Genomic DNA, 21,981 nt, shown 5'->3' with positions numbered 1-21,981 from the left:
TCTATGTAAATGTATTCTGCAGATTTGGCATACAGTACTTGCTTACTCTCCCGGAACTGTCGGGAGCCTCACGAAAATCGGGTGCCGCTCCCAGTATACTGCAAGAGGAGGCAAGTCTCCCGTATTGTCCGCTGACCCCCTGCAACCGCACGTGAAACTGGACGGTTCAGTGGGCGGTGATGCAATTTGCGCCGAATCGCGTCATCGTAGCCCCGCCCCATGTTTTGTAATGCCGGTAATATCGTCGTTATAAAGTGGGGGGCGGGGCCGCAATGACGCAAATGCATGGGCACGCCCCTGCTCCGCCCACTTCAGCAGCCCCCACCCACCCTGCTACACCGACCTGGCAGCCCCCTCACGGAAGGGGCTTCCAGTAAGTCGGCATGTATGAGATATGGTAATATGATATGGGGACTACTAGTGTCATTAGTAAATGATTATTTAATATGGCAAAGATAACACAGTTATTTTTGACCTATGCATAAACATTACCTGGATTACTTGGATAAGAGGTCTGCAAATGCAGTATGCCCTTTACGGTGTGACAGAAGGAGCAGTGTGTCCTCTTACTAAGATGTGATACTGTGGATAGCTACAGAACAATGGAGAGAACCCAAATACCCTTACTACTGCCTTTCAGACAGTGAGGTGGGAGAGGGGGGCCTCGAATTGCTCCCGATGCAGCCGCATAGCCTCTGAGTAAGTGGATTTAGGGATGCTAAAACAAAGGGATGAAGAGGGGAAGGGAAAAAGGTCCACCGCACAGGTAATGCTACTGTGATTCAATAAACAGTTTTTATGCAATTCTATGAATCAGAAAATCTATATCCACAAATATCCTCTATTCTATAATAAGGTGCATAAGTGAGTTGAGGTGGTGCTACTCAGAGTAAACAACCATAGTTCCAAAAGAAGGAGAAGGCCAAAATGACCAACAAAGCACTCTCATAGCTAAATTTTATAAAACATAACCTTTATTAATTATCAAAGGATATATAATAAAATGACTTACAGAACAGACATCTGAAACAGGAGGTATAGGGGGTGAACGAATTGTCAGAGGGGTATGAGGAATCATTAGTCATGGGACGGAGAAATATGACAAACAGTTACTAAGGCCCATATTCAATTAGGTGCGAAAAGTCAGGGCTTTTCACATGCCGGACTTTTCGCACCACATCGGAGGTTTGACAGGGGATAAAGTATCGGGCGCGTGGCCGCTTATCCCCGTATTCAATTCAGAAGCTGCGGAATCGGAACCCAGCGGAAAGGTAAGTGGCAAAAAGTCCTGTAAATTTTCGGGAATTCATCCTGGCATCCCCCTAAAGATGTCCTGACATGGGGGATCTCTATGGGTACCCCCGATTTTGCCTGCTGAAGGTAATCAGGGTTTTTTTAATAGCCGCGGCAGGTGCATAAATGCGCCTGTGAAGAATACCACTTAGCTTTTTTTTTTGCTAAAATAACTATGCCCATCACATTTGAGGTACAAGAAAATGGGTAATGGGCGTAAGCATATTTTTAAGTCCCTAAAGTTATTTTTTTAAATTCTTCAAAAAATGCACCTGCCGCTACCAGCCGCATTCTTGAAGACACCTGACGGATACTTGGGAACCCCCCCCCCCGAGATCAATTTAGCTAGTTTAGAAGTTTGTCCCCAAAATTTTTTTTTTCGCCCCAAAGTTAAAGTACCTTTTTTGGGGTGTCCTGAAGACTTTTTTTTTTTTTAAATTGACCCAGAATACTTTTAGGGGACACTCCCAGGGCTATTTTTTTTAAGCCTGCACCCCTAAACCCCAATTCTGCAATTTTTTCGCCATGTATTACATGGAGAAAAGTTATCCCCAGCAAAAAGTCTATGAGATTGAATACGGGGATAATTGAAATTGAATCGCCAATCACCCGTTTTCGCCTCAAATTGAATACGGCCATAGGTAAGACACATATACAATTACTGACAAAAATACATATAACAAAGAAACAATTAATTAAAATACTCCCTGGGTTAATCACAAAATATCACATAAGATTTTTATATCATATCAGGCGTGACTGTAGCACTGTGTTGCTGTTTACTCCTTATGGTTAAAAAATCTATCCAATTGCACCAAATGTTACCATATAGTTCAGAAGGATGAAAGTCAAGGTATGAAAAGCCTGAATGACACTAGGTTCTGCTGCTTCCCATCTTACCAAAGGCATAGGGTGGAGAGTAAGAGACCAGTGTCCAACAGTGACCCTTGGGAACAACAGTCAATATCGTCCCACTGTAGCAGACGTTCATTTCTACTATCCACGGTCTTACTTAAAAAACATAGGACAGTAAATGAGAGGATTCCCGGGCTGCAGGCAGCAGACGATAGGAGTGTGAAGACAAAGATAAGCAAAATGCATATAATGATATTAATTCAAACAAAATATCAAATAGTATAGTTTCATTGGTATTATGCTGTTCCAAAGTTTAAAGGATATTATTAACAATGTTTATATACCATCCAGTGTATGTTAATACTAAGGCAAACACTGATATTCAGTAAAGTGCAAAGGAGTGTAAATAATTATAGCAGCAGATAACAGTCGGTATATAGGCAATATTCGGTTAAAGTAGCAGCAAAGCAGTCCTATTTTATTATGTAAAAACCATCAAAAAGGTGGAATAATATACAGTATTAACATGCAATTTTGGATCTATGCATAGAAAATGTATAGTATTTATAGTAAATACCTCGTGCAGGTCAACCCTTAATCAGATGGCTGATCTGTGTGCAAGTACTGACAGCAAATGTCTTATGCAGATATTATGTAAGACCATCAACAAGGTGGAATAATATACACTCTTAAAATGCAATTTGGATCTCTGCATAGAAGATGTATAGTACTTTTAGTAAATACCTCGTGCAGGCCAGTTCTGTCAAATGGCTGACATGTGACGGTAAAGCAGCTCCAATAAGCAGCTATCCCAATGAAGCCTAACATCTAAACTTTCACTGCTAATATTAGCGGCAAAAGTTTACACAGGTAGGGTCTGTCCCGGAAGTGTTACTGCATATGCTCAACCTTAGGCCATGGCCGCTCATGCACACTGTGAGGGCCAGGGGAGACGGAGGGATCCAAATAGATCCCACTTTGCACTCTGATCCCTATTCCCATAGGAAAGATGGCGTTAACCACCATAGTGAAGTTGAGAAAACGTTTAGGTCGATACATTGTTTGAGGTGTGCTCTGACATTTATAGTAATGCACGAGTTATCTGCAATATCGCTGGCTTTGCTACCTGAATAAATAAGGTTCTTACTTAGATAGATTAGTAACTTACCAGGGATGACCACTTTAATGAATAGTCTCCATTTGGTGTCTTATTGCAGTGTCAGGGAGGAGATCATCCTTCCTGGCATCAATTATCTTTATTCTCTAAGATTCAGATTTTGCTTCTTGTTTACTGAGAGTAGATTTACTGATAGTCGTGATAGTTGATGTCCTTACTTATCATTCCACTGAAGTCAGTACTATATACAGAATACACAGTGTTCTGTTCTACTCACATAGAAGGAATGTGTGATGTAGACCACTCTCTTCTCTCTTGCAGGATTTGTGTGGACTATTGCTATTGTTGTCGGCTCCCCAATGCTGCATGTACAGACTTTAGAGGTAAGAAACAGGCTACTATATCCCCAGGACCTCCCCAGTGCCACCACTGTCTGCCAGCATTGCCATGCAAGTTCTGTGGTCCATACAAAAGACTCCGTATTAGGCTGGACATTACTTTCATGACTTGTAATATTCGTATTAGTACTACTAAGCTGGTAACACAGACCTTTGTCTTACAGGTGAAATATGACTTGCTGTATAACTTGTACCATGTGTGTTGCCTTGAGTCCTGGAGCGATGCCAGCCTGCGCAGAGCTTATGCCATATTCATCCTTGTGGCCCTGTTCCTAGTACCCCTCGCTGCCATGCTGCTCCTCTACACCCGTATCGGGTACGAACTGTGGATTAAAAAACGCATTGGGGATTGCTCAGTGCTGAATACATTGAGCCGTAATGAGATGGCAAAGATCACCAGGTACTGTATAATGGCTCATACATAATCTCATTAATGCCAATCGCACTGCCAGCTAGGATTATCTGTCTGTCTTGCATCCACTCCCCATAGACACTCACTCCCTCATCTCCTTATTGTCCCTGGCCTACCACATCATATTTGTCTATTCCCTCACATTCATTGTGCTTCCTATTGTTACATTTATGCTTTGTCTCTCAATACTACTTATCCTTCTTTTATTTACCTCCATCAATTACTGTGTTATATATTGATTACTTTTGTCTGTTTACTGTATAATACCACCACTGTTAAAACTTTAGCTACTTTACTGCCTCATCATGACTAGACCTCCCTCTCTCCTTCTCTTTCCCCTTAGATTTCTTCTCTCACCCCTATTCCCCAGATCACACCCTATCCCCACTCTCACCCTGTCTCATTCCCCTCACCTCATACTCTTCTCCACAGAGGTGGTGTAAGAGAGGAGATTGCCCATGTGCAGGCTCTGTGCGGGTTCCCATATTTTTTGGCAGCGCAGTAGACTCAGGCTTTGTGCCAGAGTCTACAATGCAGGTGCAGGTCTCCAGGAACATGGTGCCCATGACAGATTCCCAGAGACTTCTCTATTGCACTTGTGCAAAACACCTTTAAAATGTCTGCCGTGCCATTTCATTTATTTATGTTTTCCATTGTACTGAAGTGCTGACTTACGTGGGAGTCTGGAGAGATAAGTATAATTATGGATGCAGGGTGTGTGGTGCGGGCCCCCCTGGCCCCACACCCTGCATTCATTGTAGATACACCAAAGCTTCCCAACACTCCTGTAAACCTTCCAAGCTCAACCATATCTCTTTCCTTCCATCCCTCACCTTCTCACATCCCCTCTCGAATTTCAGGTCAGTTTGCAACAAGCAGATCCCAACCCATGACCTTTTCATCTATAACCCCCTGAACCTCTTCACTATCATGTTAAACTGGTAACTGCTACTGACACTACCTCTCCAGCTGTCGTATGAGGCCCCACCTTCTCCCACACCCCCAAACATGTAGGCCATCATGGTGGCAGTGTCGAGACCCTGCACCATTACCCTGGAACCATCGCTCTCATTCTCCTCCTTTGAGGTCCACTCAACCCGCCTCTTCTTTGAAGTTCTCCTTCCTCATCCTACGGGACTATAATTTACTGATCAACAATTGCTCTAAACCTGATACATCCAAACGTCTCTCCCTCTTCTCCTCATTTAAGGGTATGTTCCCTAAAGTGCAGGTTTATAGAAGTAGATTTGTTGCCCATAGCAACCAATCATATTCTACTTATCATTTATCTAGCACCTTATAGAAGATAATATAATCTTATTGGTTGCTATGGGCAACACCTACTTGTCTATAAACCTGCACTTTAGTAAATATATACCCCTTAGCCTCTGCCAATGGGCCTCCTCTTCCTGTCACGGCCAGGGTTTCTCGGCATGGTGGTCGGCAGGTATTGCCTGTGAGGTCACTATGGTGGGGGGCGTCTGGCGGTGGCGCTGGTGTTTGGTGAGGGGCATTGGCTGCGCGTGGTTCTGTGCGGCCACATTGTCATTCAGGGTTGGTGAGGCCTGGTGGTGTTTCCGTTCCGTTTGGCATGGGCGCGCCATCTTGCCTTCTGACCATGTGATTCAACTGCCCAATCCTGGTGAGTCATGTGCTCCTTCCAGCCAGTCATAGCGTGGCACGGGGTATTTAGGAAAGTCCAGAGCCTTCCTTCATTGCCAGTGCAACGTGTATCTCAGCCTAGCTGAGAGGGAGCTATCTGTGCTCACCTTTGGTTACCTATGTAAACGCTACCTGCCAGCCTGCTTGTCAGCTCCAGAAAACCTGCTGGACTACCCTGCATCCTCCACTACCTTTTCCCCTGCCTGAGTGCCTGAGCCTGCTGACACCCTGCACCTTATCTCCATTTCACTCCCAGCTGGACTCATCACCTCTGCCTGTGTTTTTTCAGCTCACTAACCTGCATACTGGACTGTTCTCACCTGCCACTATCTGGACATTCTCCCCTTACCCTCACTACAGTTTACAAGTGCACTTTAGTGCTAAACCTGGACTTTTGCTTTTGCCATTCTCATGTCTGCCAAATCACACATTAAAGAATCTGCCTTTTTATTTCAATCCGCTTCTGTGTCAGCTCCTGTCACCACCCCGGGTCCACAACTAAACCAGAACATTACAGTTCCTCTCTCGTTAACAGTCACACCCTTGACCTGGTCTCTCATTTCTTTACACTTTCTGACTTCAACAACTCCGTCCTGCCTCTCTCTGACCACCATATACTTTCCTTCAGCATTACATTTCCCCTACTCCCTTAAGACCATTCTTACAAGGTGGAATCTTGTCGCGCTAGCTCACATAAGTTTCTCTTCCATGAATACCCTTACCTGCCCTGTCCAAACTGGCTTCTTCTATGACCACCCCTTATTAATGCCTTTTACTCTGCTGCCTCAGTTGTTACAATCAATCTTCAATGATTCCCTCTCTAATTCTGCCACCTTATTTTGATCCGCTTTCTCCAAAGTTCTCTGCTGAGTGCCTCTGGCGGAAGTCGCGCTCTGGTGCCAACCTCCTCCACTTCAAAATACAACAATAAAACCACAGCAAAAACAGGTGCTAACCATTTAAAAAGGCTATATAAAAATCTAATCCTAAATATATAAAATTAGTGTACAGTAACTCATTGGCAGGATGAATGAACTAACTGACAGCTGCCTCTATAAATATAAGAGGAACTGGAATCCTCTGAAGCAGTTATATAGGAACCAAAAAACAACTAGAGGCGCTAGTCAGTTAGAAATATATTACTTTAATAACTCATCACACAATACATTAAAAATGCACAAATATTTATTTACATTAAACTTAATAGCAAATAATTCTAGCATAAAGCATAAGCTTTACGTAATCCAAAGAAACTAGCGGCAATAGCCTTTGAAGTTATTATAACCTTGCTTTGGCAGATGGCATAAATCCAAGATAATTGGTGGCAGTTTCAGAATGAAAATATAACAAGCTGTTACAGTTTCAAATGTTAGCTTTTTGTAGCATGCAAAGCATACTAAATGGTTAGTTCCAGATGAGAAATAAAGATACATTCGACAGTTAGAGCTTCGGGGTCTATGTACTAAGTCTTGTAGAAAGATAAAGTACCAACCAATCAGCTCCAAGCTGTCACTTTACAGGCTGTGTTTGAATAATGACAGTTTGGAGCTGATTGGTTGGTACTTTATCACTTTCCAAGTCTTAGTACATAGACCCCTCAGTTGTTAGGCAACTTTTTGCAACATTCAGGATAAAGGTGAAAAGTTAGTTTTTGCACATAAGCAGTATTATATGTTGCTGATATTTGCAGGAGAAAGTGAGAGTTTATTTAAGCAAATGGGCAGTACATGTAATACTGATAATCCATCTCAATACTCAAATGCCTTATTTAGTACACCATAAGAATGTGTGTAAAATCCAAGGCAGGACAGTGATGGCCAGTGGTATATATCACTAAACAGCGATGCATATAGCAGCTGTTAGCCCACTTTTCTGTCAAAATCCTCACACACATCAATCCAACAAAAGCAACAGGACACGTCTCTACGCGTTTCTCCGCCTTAGTAGCCCTTAGGTGGTTTCCTTAGGAGATGAATCTCCTATATATAAGTCCATTATAGACCTGATTCAGAGGCGGGCTCAGTGTTGATGTCAATCACAAGCTGCCAATGTTTTCAGTCTGTGCATCCATTGGAGTCGCACTGCGCATGTTCCCCATTGGTTACCACCAGGTGATGCAGAGCAAATTTGGATGAAGAGAGGCAGAATTTCAATGTGCATATCTAGGTGGTAACTAGTGGGTGGCCGGCCAGGAGCGGGTGTGTCGTGCGCAGCGACTGTCAATTTTTCCACAGTTGCACTGTTTCCAGTGCCCTCGTTCAGGCAGACATTTTGCATCTCCATAAGACTGCTGCAATGTTCGATGGTGTGATCAATGTGTGACTGATCGTGCCGTTTTTTACACATAGTGGCGGAATAGCGCCTCAGCCGGTGGGCATCTCTGTCCAAATTCCATTGGTTGCAGCATTAGAATAAAGACTGCAAAAAAAATGTGGCAGTAGCGGCAGCATTAGCATAAAAAGTGGCAGTAGCGGTGGCATTAGCATAAAAAGGTGGCAGTAGCGGCAGCATTAGCATAAAAAGTGGCAGTAGCGATGGCATTAGCATAAAAAGGTGGCAGTAGCGGCAGCATTAGCATAAAAAGTGGCAGTAGCAGTGGCATTAGTATAAAAAGTGGCAGCAGCATTGGCATAAAAAGTGGCAGTAGCGGCAGCATTAGCATCTACCTCTGATCAGGTCCTATGTGTTTAATTATTCAAGGACACAACCTGGGACATTGCAGGGGGGTAAAATGGCTACTGAGCCCAGCAGTGAGGGGTGCTGGTGGGGCCTTTAAGTCCGCTATGCCCGCACTCACTCTGATCTTTTCCATATGTATGGGAGCCACATATGTACAGTGAGGCCCCCCTCATCCCCATATGCTTAGAGCAAAGGGAGGACAATGCAAGGAATGAAGAAGCATCCACAAATTTTGCTATAGGTCCTTTGCAACAATAAGGAGTAACACACCTCCCCTGCAGCTCAGAACTGTACAACTCAAGCCTATGATCTCAGTATATTGGAATGTATTTTACCAAACCTAGAACTATATGCCCCCCATTTGACAGTTATATTATGAGTTATAATCTGGATATGTAACTTCTCCTCTTAACTAACCAGAAAGCTTTTAATGAGTTGCTTCCTGAGACTTTTACTAAGAACATCTTTCTGATATCGTTCTAAGCCTGTCAGCAAAATCCTCATATTATCCCGGATCATATGTTTTTCATTTCCATTAGAATGGCCAAAGCCCTGCTCTGGGAATTAAATGATATCCATCGTAGATATAATTGGACACAATGCACGGATCAGGGCAGAGCTGAGCAGTGTCATAGAAACGGACATAAACAACACTACCTAGATGATTAAAAAACCCTAGAGGATAAAGCAACATATAAAGTAATAGGTGCAAGTTCTCCCAATGTGGCCAAACAGCACATTAGGCCCAAAGTTACCTATACACATTCTAGTTCATTATATTTGTGTAATGTGATCTGAAAACATCTATCCCCCGCAAGTTACACATTAGCATTTAGATGTACTGTCTCCTAATAGTGACCCTTTTATATTCCATGCATGGCGGTATTTCAATATTTTATGGGATTATTACTGAGTGTTGTATTAGAACATGAGACTCTAGATGCTACACTTGATTTCTTGCAAACATGACTGTACATAAGTATGACTTGTTCCATGTAATAGTTGAGTATTGTTCCTTGCAAACTATTAAAAAAGACAAATGTATGATGTATGCAACATTGATTAAATCTTGGGGCTTTATATGACAATATTGTTTTACCAAAGGCTAATGACAACACATAATGGGGGGAAAATCTGGGCCGGCCCCAGGTCTACTAGCATCCTGTGCAAGATATTTTGGACCGCCAACCCACCTTAATCCAACTATATCCATAATTAAAAACACACACACATTGGCCCCCACAGGACAAAAACACACATTAGCCCCGTCAGGAAAGAAAAACACAAACATTGGCCCTCATTCAGAGCCGTTCGCTATTTGTGGTCGCTCGTTTAAAAACAAGGGGTGGCTATTCAAATGATCCGTACGCACATTGCAGTCTGTTCACACCTCTAAGTCTGAACGAGCGAGCAAAACATACGCTCGTTTATTTGTTAAAAACGCCCCCTGGCCGCTCGCATCCTACGTCATGTCCGCTATTTATTAGATTAATCGAGTACATCGACCAGCGTATGAACTGCTCGCTATTCTTGTGGTTGGTGTTTGCTACCACAAATTTGCGAGCAGTTCTGGCTATAAAATAACCCAGTGACGTGGTCAATGACGCTGCTGTTTTAAATATGCACACCCATAAAACGCCCGTTTTGACCTTTAAGCACGCCTGCGTTCGGATCTCCACTCCCCATTTTCAAGCACCTTCCCCTGTTACCACCCACATACGCCTCATTCTGTCACTCAAAATAGCAGGCCCTCGCTATATTGCGTACCAACGATTTTCGGCCGCACTGACTGGTTCGCGCATGCGTACTAAAAACCGTACGCATGCGCAGATGTGCAAACATCGCTCGGAACGAGCGTACTGCCGCTAACGAGCGGCTCTGAATGAGGGCCATTGTCCCCTAGAGAAAAAGAACACACACATTGTCCCCCATAGGGAAAAAAAACAGATTCATTAGCCCACACAGCATACATTGGCCCTGACAGGAAAAAATAACACACTCACTAAGTCACTGCAGCGCTTCACTACTGTGTGCGGACAGGGCGGCATGCGGCTACGTGACCTATAATGTTGTGCTGCTAATTCTCCATCGATGGGATTACTCCTGGCCCGGGCCGTTTCTAAGATACCTGGGGGTATATTTACTTTTGTTCGATTTTGATTTCTGTTAGATTTTGCATTCGAATTTGGTTCGATTTTTTTTTATGAAGGAATTTACTAAGGGCCAAATTGAACAGAAAAAAGGAATTTGAAATGAAATCGAATGTCTGAAAAACATCGATGTTTTCACATAGAGGACAATAGGATCCCTTAATTTACTGACATTCGATTTGTAAATCAGATGACAAAACGAACTCAAACTCGAACTACAAATCCCCAAATGAATAGAAGAACTTCATGCATTTGTTTTCAGCATGATCAGTTCGATTTCACACAGATACAGACATACATCAATGAGATGTATACCCCACGTAATTTTTTGCTTAAACATTAACTCTTTACAAGCTTTTTATAGTAAGATACATGCATGAGCCTCACTGATGTATGCATGTATCTGTGTCAAAACAAACTGCTCATGCTGAAAATGAAAGCATGAAGTAGTTCTATTAATTTGGGGCTTTGAAGTTCGTTTTGGAGTGGGATTTGCTGTTCGATTTGGACATGAATATGCAAAATCGAACAGCAAATCCCTTCTTAAACTGAAACAAGATCAAATTCCAGTTGAAAATCGAAAGCAAAATCCATTCTTAGTAAATTTGAGATTTGCTAAGGGATTGTGCTGTTCAAATTCAATTCGATCTCAGGAGATTTAATTGAATCATAAAAATGAATCTCTAATCGAGCTTTAGTAAATTTGCTCCCTGAAGGCTCTAGAGGACACGGTGGGCATGGCTAGCCGGCCTGCCAGGCCAAGGAACCGGAGGTGGCAGCTGCACGGTGCCCCCTAAAGAGTGGCGCTCCCATGCGGCCGCTCTGCTGGAACAGCCTAGAGCCAGCCCTGTATTGGATTAACAGAATCTCAGAATACAAGACTCAAGAACAATGGAGACGTAGCAGTGATCATTGCAGATGATCTGGACATGTGGTAACACCCTGGGATAAGCTAGTGGAATACGTAGCTGAATAGGAAGCAGTACAGTAGATTATATTGCTTCCTTGTATGTTACTGGTGAGACCTGAAATCACTTTTAGTAAGAAATAGTAAGAAAAAAATATGACACATGTACGAGACTAATGGTGCATACACACGATAACGCACACCACCAACCCGCCAATGACCCACAATCAATAATTGCGGGTCGCTATAGAAGCCTGGTCGATATCGACCTGCCCTGCATACACAATCGAAGGACGCATCGCAGGTCGTTGGTGGGTTGGAGGCACCGAAAAATGCACGATCTGAACGATAACAATATGATCGAGATCGTTATAGTTGATATTGTGCAATTTAATCGTACCGTGTGTACGCACCTTAACAATGCTATATAAAATATATATAGAAAACACAGTTGGCAGACTATACAGCAGTCAGTTCTTTGCTAGAATGACAGTTCATGTTTCTTTGTTTATATCGGGAACCTGCCTAATTATGGCCATTACCTTTTTAATATGTAGAATGCATAGTTGCCAGAGGGGCCCTTTGTGCTGGCAGCTGTATGTAAGCATATGTGGTGCAGGCTGGGGGGACCCAAGAGCCTTATACCCCCACCATCATACATGATTACAATGACATGCTTTACATTTAATATGCAAATCTGTAATATGTATATATTACCATATGAAGCCTGAAAAATACCAATATAGCAAGAAAACTGAATTTTATATACAGAATAAAATATTATGTTATATTGTGATATTGGACACTTTTGAAAAAAATGAACATTTCCAAGCTAACATATAAGGGACTATCCTTAACGTCTCAGCGAAAGATTAGCGCCTGATTCTGAGTCGGATGCAAACTGCGGGTTTTTGCATACAGCGCATGCTCAGAAGTGAATTTACACATTTTTTGTATGTCCGTCCTATTCTGAACTATCTTTCCCTGCAAAATGGCATTTTGGGGCGTGAACTGGGCGCTGACAAAGTGATCTCATGTAACCACCCTGACGTGCGGGAGTGTTGTGGGCATGCATCAAAAGCTCCATGTGAACAGGGAAGGGAAACTTGTTTTTGATGTATCTCTTGCATGGCGACGTAGAATTAATGGATGGCGCGGGTTTGCCGCTTGCATGAACCCTACATTAGTTGAACGAATTCTCATAAGGCACTAAGAGGGCGATTCAGACCAGGATGCTAAGCCGTGATCGCTCGCATCCTAAAGGGGCCGGGTATGCAAATTCCGCAATCGCACTGTCTGGTGAAAGGATGCCCTCTATGTCTTAGAGAGTGACGGCAGAGTGAGCGCACGCCGGTATAAAGACTCCCACTTTTCTTACTTAGCACACGTCATCTACAGTAAGTGTGTAATTAATCTGAACCATTGAGAGCAACCGGAGCTGCACGCAGAGCTTGAGGTAGACCCTACCCCACCGCAAGCACTGCGATCACTGCAGGCTGAAATACAACCAAGTGACATGTTCAATGACGCTTCCATGCTAATTATTCACATCCATAAAACTCCGTTTTGATGGCCAGACATGCCTGCGTTCGCAGCACCACTCCCCCAATCACAAGCACCTTCCCCTATTACCACCCACAAACGGCACAATCTGTCACTCAAAGTAGCGCTCAGTCTTTATGCTAAGAGCGCACGACTCCTAATCGCAATGACTAGTTCACGTACGCGCACTGTGATGCTTACGCATGCGCAGTCGGGCGACAATCGCCCATGGCGTGCATCCGCAGCTTAGCGTTAGGGTCTGAATCGGGCCCTAAGCGCTAAATGTAGTAGCATGTATCCGCACCTCATTAAATTTTTAATTTAGTGAGTGCTAAACCGGAGTTGTTGGGCTTCCCCTGGAGACTGGGCAGTCTGCACTGTGGCTCCTCTTCTGTCACTGCAGAGGAGCAAGCAATTTGGTGTCACCCCCTCTGAGGGAGACACCCGGGTGCAGCCCACACCCCCCTCATGACGCCACTGCTTCCTGGTTAAGTTCTCAATCACAGCCCGCTGTCTGCACTTAAAGTGGATTTATTCTCCTGAGGTGTGAACAGATATCCGCTGTAAATAGGACGTACTGCGCAAATAAAAGCTGCTAATTGAATACCTCCAGGCGTTAAACCCGGTAGTTGAAGCTCCAGGTGTTACACCCGGGAGTTAATGCCTGTGGCTAATTGAATATTCCCCTCTTTCCGGTGTTAGGATGTTTATTGTCCATCATATGGAGACATTTGGGAAAATCTCATCTTTTCTCATCTAAAAAGCAAAAAAATATTTTCTAAATTATATATATCAGAATCACAATGAAGCAGCGTAAGGTAAAAAAAATGACTTATCTCCAACAAAAGGCAGAATTATACAAATTTGTCTGCATTTGAATATTGCTTCAGATATAACAGTGCAAGTATTGTATATATTAACAAGCTGGAACATTGTGACTTTTTAGATATGGAAATTATTTTGTTACAAGCTATTGTGTCCTATGGGAATAGTACTCTGAGATAGTATGATGAAGATGTAAGATAATCCGCTTCTTTACATGGCCTCATAATATAGTCATTTTAGGACACAACCTTCACGTTAATCACTGTGTTGCAGCAACCGGTAGACATGACCTGAATTAATTAGCTCTTGGCTTCTAACGTCCTTAACCTTGGGATTCCAATGACAGGGGTCATGTGTAACACTGGAACACACATTCTTCATTACCATGTGCTGCTTATCTACATCACTTTATGCTGACAGAAATATTCGTTGGTCAGTTTAATAATAACTAGAGCTGAAATTTGTTTCATGCCAGACAAAACTATTCATAAATACTGTATGACTGGAAACAAATCATTTACAGGCAGGAGAAATGTGGCATGTCATAAATATAAATATGTTTTCATACTAAGGAAATAAGGGGTTTATTCCATACTTGCCTACTCTGCCAGATGGTCCAGGAGACTCCTGAAATTTCCTAGTGTAATTCAGTCCACTGGATGTGCTTGCTTCCACAGTGAGGAGGGGATGTAGTCTGGAAGCCGACGGTCTAAATTCCGACCGCCGGCTTCCAGACTGCTTAATCCCAGCGAGGGTTGAATGACAGGCGACTGTCATTTTACCGACGCCGGGAGACCGGCGCCCGGCATCCCGATCAAAGGGATGCCGGGCGCGGCAGCGGACAGCCGCGGGGGGGTGGAGAGATTAGGTTTAGGGCTCCCGGGGGGGACTTAGAGTTAGCCCCTCCCCCCGGGAGGTTAGGGTTAGGCTAGGGGGAGGGAGGGTTAGGCACCCCCGGGGGGTGGTTAGGGTTAGGCACCCCCCTGGGGGACTTAGGTTCAGGCAGTGGGGAAGGGGGGGTTAGTTTTAGGCACTTAGAGGGGGGTTAGGGTTAGGCACAGGGGGGGAGGTTAGGGTTAGGCACCCTAAAGGAGGGTTAGGGTTAGGGGGTAGAATTAGATTAGTTTATACTTACCTTTAGTAAGGAGGATCGGGATCTCCTCCTTTGTCGGGCTGGCCGGCGGTAATACATATCACACCTGTGAGGAGGGCAGGGCCGCCATCAGGGGGGGACTGCTAGGACTGGAGTCCGAAGCCGGGACAGAAATGGGGGGGTCTGCCCCTGGCTTTTACCACCAAAGGCCACCAGGAGCTCGGGACAGTTCCCGAAGCTCCCCTAAGTGACTTGCCAGGCCCATGTTGGGCAGATTCTAGGGGCCCGGTGACAGGGGCATGTACAGGGCATTAAAGCTTTTTTTTTAATGCTGCACAGTGCGCTTGCCATCTTGACTCACGCCACGCTACTCATAGGAGCCGCAAGATGAAGAGGAGCTGGCTGGAGACACACTGGCAGGGGCAGGATGGAGACACAGAAGGGGGGCAGGCTGGAGACACAGAAGGGGGGCAGGCTGGATACACAGAAGGGGGCAGGCTGGAGACACACTGGCTGGGGCAGGATGGAGACACAGAAGGGGGCAGGCTGGAGACATAGAGGGGGCAGCCTGGAGACACAGAAGGGGCTGGCTGGAAAGGCAGAAGGGGGGCTGGCTGGAGACACAGAAGGGGGGCTGGCTGGTGGCACAAAAGGGTGGCTGGGGAGACAGAATGGGATGCTGGCTGGGGAGGCAGAAGGGGGTGCTGGCTAGGGAGGTAGAAGGAATGCTGAATGGGGAGGCTTAATGGGGCTGCTGGTGACACTGCAGGGCTGGAGTTTCAGAAACACGGGGGGGGGAGGGCAAGTGGATGCCTATTTTGTCAGTCCCAGGCCCCACAATTTCTGATGGCAGCCCTGGAGATGGGTAATATGCTACAGTAGACATTCTCCAGATTTTTGGCTGATTACAGCTTAATATATAGACCCTGAAATTGCAAGCAGACATGCAAGATTTTATATAACATACTTAGGGCCGTATCCGACTAGCGGCGAAAACGTCAGTTTTTCGCCTAAAAACTGTGATATTTTCACCAAATAACAGGCGAAAACGCAATTGCCAATAAAAAACTGGAGAAAAGTTTTCTCCATCCCAGACCGGGCGAAAAAAAATGAAAAATCCCTATTTTTGGCTAAAAATGTGGGGATTTCTTTCAGAACCCTTTGGACACTCCCCCTAATGATAAATGACCCAAAAAAAAATTCGTAAGTTGCGAACTTTGTCGAAAAATTAATTTTTTTTTTACCCAAATTTGCTCAGTTGTTGAAAATGGTTTTAATGTATTGGGTCTTATTCTTCGGGGGGTGGTATGGATGTGTGAAGTGTTCTAAACATTGCACGTGGTCGCAGCAGGCGTTTTTTTTAATTTTTAAAATTGCATTTTTACGACACGAAAATATACTTACACCCATTTTAATGTACCCCCAATTTACATGTAACAGTAATTTCCTGGAGAAAAAATAGCTTTGTATTATTTTCAACTTTTTTTTTTTTCACCCAAAATTGCACAGTCGTTTTTCGCCAAAGTGCGCAACTTACGAAAACATTTTTGGGTCATTTATCATTAGGGGGGGTGTCCAAAGGGTTCTGAAAGAAATCCCCACATATGTAGCCAAAAATAGGGATTTTGCATTTTTTTTCGCCTGGTCTGGGATGGAGGAAACTTTTCTCCAGTTTTTTTCACCAATAGCGTTTTCGCCTGTTTTTTGGCAAAAATATCGCTGTTTTTTGGCAAAAAACATCCGTTTTCGCCAATGGCGAAAAAAAACGCAGTTTTCACCGTTAATTGAATACGGCCCTTAGAGGTCTACAGGATATCAGGGACCTGATTCTGAGTAATGTGAATGTGAATGTAACTCTGGATGCCCACTGGGAATGCAATGCAAATGGAATGCTAATGTGACCATACGCACATTCAGAGTTGTGCACATCTATGCGATCTCATCACCGCACTCTTCCATCCGTGAGAGTATACGTCATCATTGTCAGCAACACTTGAACCCACCCCATGTCTGAATTTGTGTCCACAATGGATATGCATGACTCACAATTGCAAGTAACAGTAGATCTTTTGAATGAGTTTGCATTATTGCCATGCAGTTTCTACCCAGAAATGCACATTTAGCGGCCTCATAGAAACAGCTGAGATGGGTACAGCTCTAAATTCGCACGTATGTTAGCACAGATGCGTATGCAGCATGTATGCTGAAAATCACTAGATGGGCCGCAATCGGACCTGAGAGACTCAGAAATAGGCCCCAAACCTCCATTTAGAAAATAATACATCAAAGGGCCAAATTCTGTTGTGGACAGTATAGTACAGCTGCAGGGAAGCGGCAGAGCAATACCGTCCACATAAATGCAAATTCAGCAGGACATGTCTAGGAAACACCTCCTACATGCATTTGCGATAAAAGACCAGCGCCTGTAGACGTTACCTTGGATCACCATTGACGAAGCTTGGCAGCTTGCGAGGCCCTGGCTTTGGCAATTCCAGGAAACGGAGGCAACATGGCCCCATTTCCAGAAATGCAGCCCAGGGCCACCCCCTTCCCATACCCAAATAGCCACAGATTGTCACTCACCTGACCGCCGCACTGTAAGGACGCAGGACACGGCCTGTGTATGCGGAGTTCGGGTCCTGTGCATGCGCCGTTTTCCAGCAATCTGGAAACGGTGTGAAGAAACAAAATATTGTTCGGACCTGAATCAGACCCAATGTCAACAAGTACTGCAACAGCATTACATAATGATAAATACATTTGTGTCATTGTGACAATCATGATGAGAGGCCTCCCTTGTACATGCAGTTTGATAATGAGTATTTATTGAGCTTTGTTACTCTTTAACACTGAGCTACAGCAAAATAAAGATTGACTGTTAAGCTCTAGAACATGGATGCCTTTATGTTATCATGTTATGTATAGTACAGCCTCCTTCATTGCCAAAATGGCCGCTCAACATTGTTTGGCCTTATAATCTCCAGTAAGTGCAACAAGTAATTTCATGGGAATGGTGCTGGTGTTATCCCTGGTGAGTGCACATTTCATCCACATGTATGGCTCGACTTTCCTCTAGTCTCCAATCTTTCAAGCGATCCCTGAAAACTCACCTCTTCAGGCAAGCTTATCAGATCCTAGAACCGCCCACATAACCTTCATAGCTTCCATTTCTAATTACAACCCCTTTCACAGTCCACACACAACCTCAGACATCGTCTCTCACAACCTCATGACATTTGACCGACATTCCGGTGTGAATGGATCATGCGGCCCACCAAGAAACTGTGCCTTCTGGCCGGACCAAAATGCAATATATAGCACCTATCCTTGTCTATCAATGCCTATTTCCCTATAGATTGTAAGCTTGCGAGCAGGGCCTTCCTACCTATATATCTATCTGTTATTATACCCAGTTTTGTTCTATTAATGTTTACATTATAAAGCGCAACGGAATATACTGCGTTATATAAGAAACTGTTAATAAATAAATAAAATAAATGTCTCTTGCTCCTCTCCCAGGAAAAAGAAGCGAGCTGTAATGATGATGGTTATCGTCGTGCTCTTCTTCACGGCCTGCTGGGCCCCGTTCCATGTGGTCCACATCCTGTTTGAATACAGTAAGTTGTGTCCATGCTAAGCTCATATATGAGAGAGAGGTTACAGATGCAGCTAAGCCGCCTATCTGAGTGAGCATTGCCAATGCTGGATGATCCAACACATTTGTTTCAGAGCGCTTGTTATTTAGATCAGAGATTAATAGTATTGATTTGCTATTAGAATGAGGAATTGCACTTCATCTTAATGCAGTTTAGCATCAATAACTGTATCCCATCTATATTTAGCACAAGGACCATGCTCCATCTGTGTATGTACACGTGCACTTTACTTTAATACCTTTCAATTAAACTCACTCACCTGTATATAAATATTTTGAACCATCGTATGTTGCCGCAGTGCTTCACAGGGAATAATTCATCAGAGCCTGCCCCAGTGGAGTTTAGAGGCTAGAGATGATGCCCAACCTTTGGCAACTTCTTACATATCTGGTGGATTTGCCCAAAACTAAGCAGCTGTTGCTCAGCCCTGAAAAAAATTATATTTTCGGTCCTTTCAATTGATCTTCCATTATGTCCCAAATAATACTGGCTGCCTCTGACCCCCCAGACACAGCTAAGCACCAATCCAAAGTTATCTATTACATCACATTAATCTCCAACTGTCAACTAGCGGCCGAATGGAAGTCACAGACTCCCCCTTCTATTACAACTGTAATTAGCCAACTATGGTACTCCTACTGCATGGAATACTGGACAATAATTATTAATAATTCAGCAAAATCATTCATTAAGACTCGGGGACCACGGGCAACTAACCACAATGTTTCCCTACCTTTCTCTACTTAGCTCTTTTGTCGTGCTGGTCTTCATCCCTGTTGCTCTGCTTTCTCCTTATCACTAATAGTCCTATTCTAAGAAATAATATGCCTGTGTCTAATGGGAAAATGCATAATAGACACGAAATAGCCTTGAGAATCTTAATGGCATAATAAAATGTGTACAGTTCTTAAAAACGTAAGTGCACAAACAGCATGAGTCTGATACATCCTTATTTCCTGTAACAGAGCCAAATACCAATTGCTCTGACAGCTGGATTAAAGGAATGTGCTTTGGGGGAGCAGCTACTGTAGCAAATTGTATTATAGTAGTTTAATGTTGTTTTCAACAATCACACTCAGATCCTTCTTAATATTTGTGAAGGTATCAGGGTTATTTTGATATGGACATCACAGGTTCACATTTTTTTTTACTGCATTCGTATTGATACATATAAGCTTATTTTATAACATGTTGGAAAGACCAATTATGTATTGTAACCCATAGCAACTATGCAGATGTACGTAGTCTAGTCAGACTAGTGAAAGTTCACATGCGATTGGTTACCAAATTATTTATCAAGTGTTATTTTATTGGTTTCCATAATACTCTTCTGAGAAGTCCATATTTTACAATATAGATAATGTTCTAATCGTTGCCATTTTGCTTGATTTACAAGTTCTGGAGAATAACAAGGAGACAGGTTTATGGAGCATACACACGGTCAGATTTGTCAGACTTGTCAGATTTGTCAGATGAACGATTGAACGATTTGAATGATTTTACCAAAGTTTTGAACGATTTGAACGATTGAACGATTTTTGACTGCATTAAAATGAATGGAATCGTCCAAGTCTGACTGCAAACACATCAGATGTCAGATATCGTTATCTGACAAACGGGAACGCGCATCGTTGATCGTCCATCGTTCAGGCATGTCAGATATGTCAGATTTTCCTTCAGATATGAACGACTGAACGATTTTTAAATCGTTATCGTTCATATCTGAAGGAAAAATCTGATCGTGTGTATGCACCATAAGAGAGGAAACTATGGAATAGTTCAGGATATTCCTCATTAAACTGTATGGCCCACATTACATATTGCAGCATATTATGTAATAAAGCCTAGATGTGTGAGCATAGATAAATATGGGTTGGACTGGCCCACAGGCGTACATGGGAAATCGCTGGTGGGCCCCACTGTCTGAGGGCCACACCTCCTCCTAATGTCAGGTTCCAGACTGTGCACTCAAATTATACACTGTTACTCTATTACAGGGTCAGTTACCTGGTAGAGTAGAAACATGGATGAACTAACCATGCAATGTAGTCTGCAGGCTATGTCTTCTATAATGGTTGGGCAAGTCTCTGTGGTGGCTAGGCTGCAGTTGGGGTTAGCTTAGTGTTAGGCTGCTGTTAGGTTGGGGTAGGGTCATGGCTAGGGCACAAATCTATTAAAAATGCAATGTTGACATGCCAAATGTCGATATTGACATAATGTCAATATTGCCAGAATGTCGGCGTCGTAAATGTTGACTGCATATCAACATATAATTTTCAACGGATTTCAATGCTAATCCTACTGTAACCCCAACTGCAGCCTAACCCAAAGATAACCCCAACTGCAGCCTAACCTTAATGTCGACATTCAGACCATGTCGACATTCTGGTATAGGACATTAATTTAATGGGTGCAATAAAACCCTTTGCCAGTTGATGTCGCTGTTCTATTTCTTTCATTCATCAACAAAGCAGGAGTAGCTTTGTTTTATATATTCTCTAAGTAAGTAACCTTGCACTCCTATCCCTGTTGCTGTTCACAGATGACCTGGACGAGGAGTACGATGACGTCACAGTTAAAATGATTGTGGCCATTGTACAAGCCGTTGGATTTTTTAACTCTTTCAACAACCCTGTGGTTTATACATTCATGAATGAAAACTTCAAGAAGAGTTTAGTGGCCATTCTGTTCTGTCACTTTCGCACACAAGAAACAGCTGACAAGAGGGACAGTCAGCAGCTGGAGAAGCCAAAAGTTGGAGCAACAGTTTTTCCTCATAGGAGAGATGGCCGCAGCGCCCACAGTCATCTCAGCGCAGAGAACCTGGAGCTGCGGCTCTACGAGCAGTTTCCAGCTGCCAAACTGGAGTCTGTCACTTACCCTCTGGTGAACCCTCACAAGGACCTTCTGCCAAATGGACAGTCAGCATAAGGACTGTGGCATCTGTGCAGGGCTTTTATTCAGTAAAAACAATTAAATGAAAAATAATTCTGTGGAAATAAAGTCCAGATTATATTAAAGTGTCACCACAGGAGTTTGTCCAGGAAGCTGAGGAATATGGCTGCTTTTTAGGAAACATTTATTCTTAACCACCGCTGGACAGCTATAACTTATTCAGATTGCTCTCTGTGGTCAACAGGAGGTGAAGCAGTAAATGATTGTAATGAGATGCTGTACATAGGAAGCAGTGACTCTCCATTATCAGCATGGCCTGATTAGCTGCCCCTTTACTCCTGACACAGATGCTTCATGGTCCCTGTACAACGCGTTCCATAAGAAGGAAGGACTCAGGCATGCTAACAATTGAAAATTGATTAGATAAGACCACTACTGTATGTTTCTTATAATAAGGTTTTAAAAATCACAGTTTCCAAGAATTTGAACACTTTGCC

At 43.4% G+C, this 21,981-nt stretch overlaps 1 protein-coding gene across 1 annotated transcript in view; it reads left to right on the top strand.

Annotated features, from left to right (window-relative positions):
- Positions 1–21,722, top strand: part of LOC148525552 (pyroglutamylated RF-amide peptide receptor-like) — a 173,825-nt gene extending 152,103 nt beyond the window's left edge. The window contains exons 3-6 of the mRNA XM_088470880.1: positions 3,587–3,648; positions 3,828–4,063; positions 18,453–18,550; positions 21,132–21,722. Of these exons, the coding sequence (XP_088327006.1) occupies positions 3,587–3,648; positions 3,828–4,063; positions 18,453–18,550; positions 21,132–21,520 (785 nt within the window). The 3' untranslated portion in view covers positions 21,521–21,722. The remainder of the gene's footprint in view (positions 1–3,586; positions 3,649–3,827; positions 4,064–18,452; positions 18,551–21,131) is intronic.
- Positions 21,723–21,981: the final 259 nt, after the last annotated feature.

This window comes from Taudactylus pleione, unplaced genomic scaffold (genome assembly GCF_031769625.1).
Source record: "Taudactylus pleione unplaced genomic scaffold, aTauple2 ptg000105l, whole genome shotgun sequence".
Lineage (NCBI taxonomy): Eukaryota > Metazoa > Chordata > Amphibia > Anura > Myobatrachidae > Taudactylus > Taudactylus pleione.
Note: the sequence above shows the minus strand (reverse complement) of the source record. Positions and strands in the feature narration are given on the sequence as shown.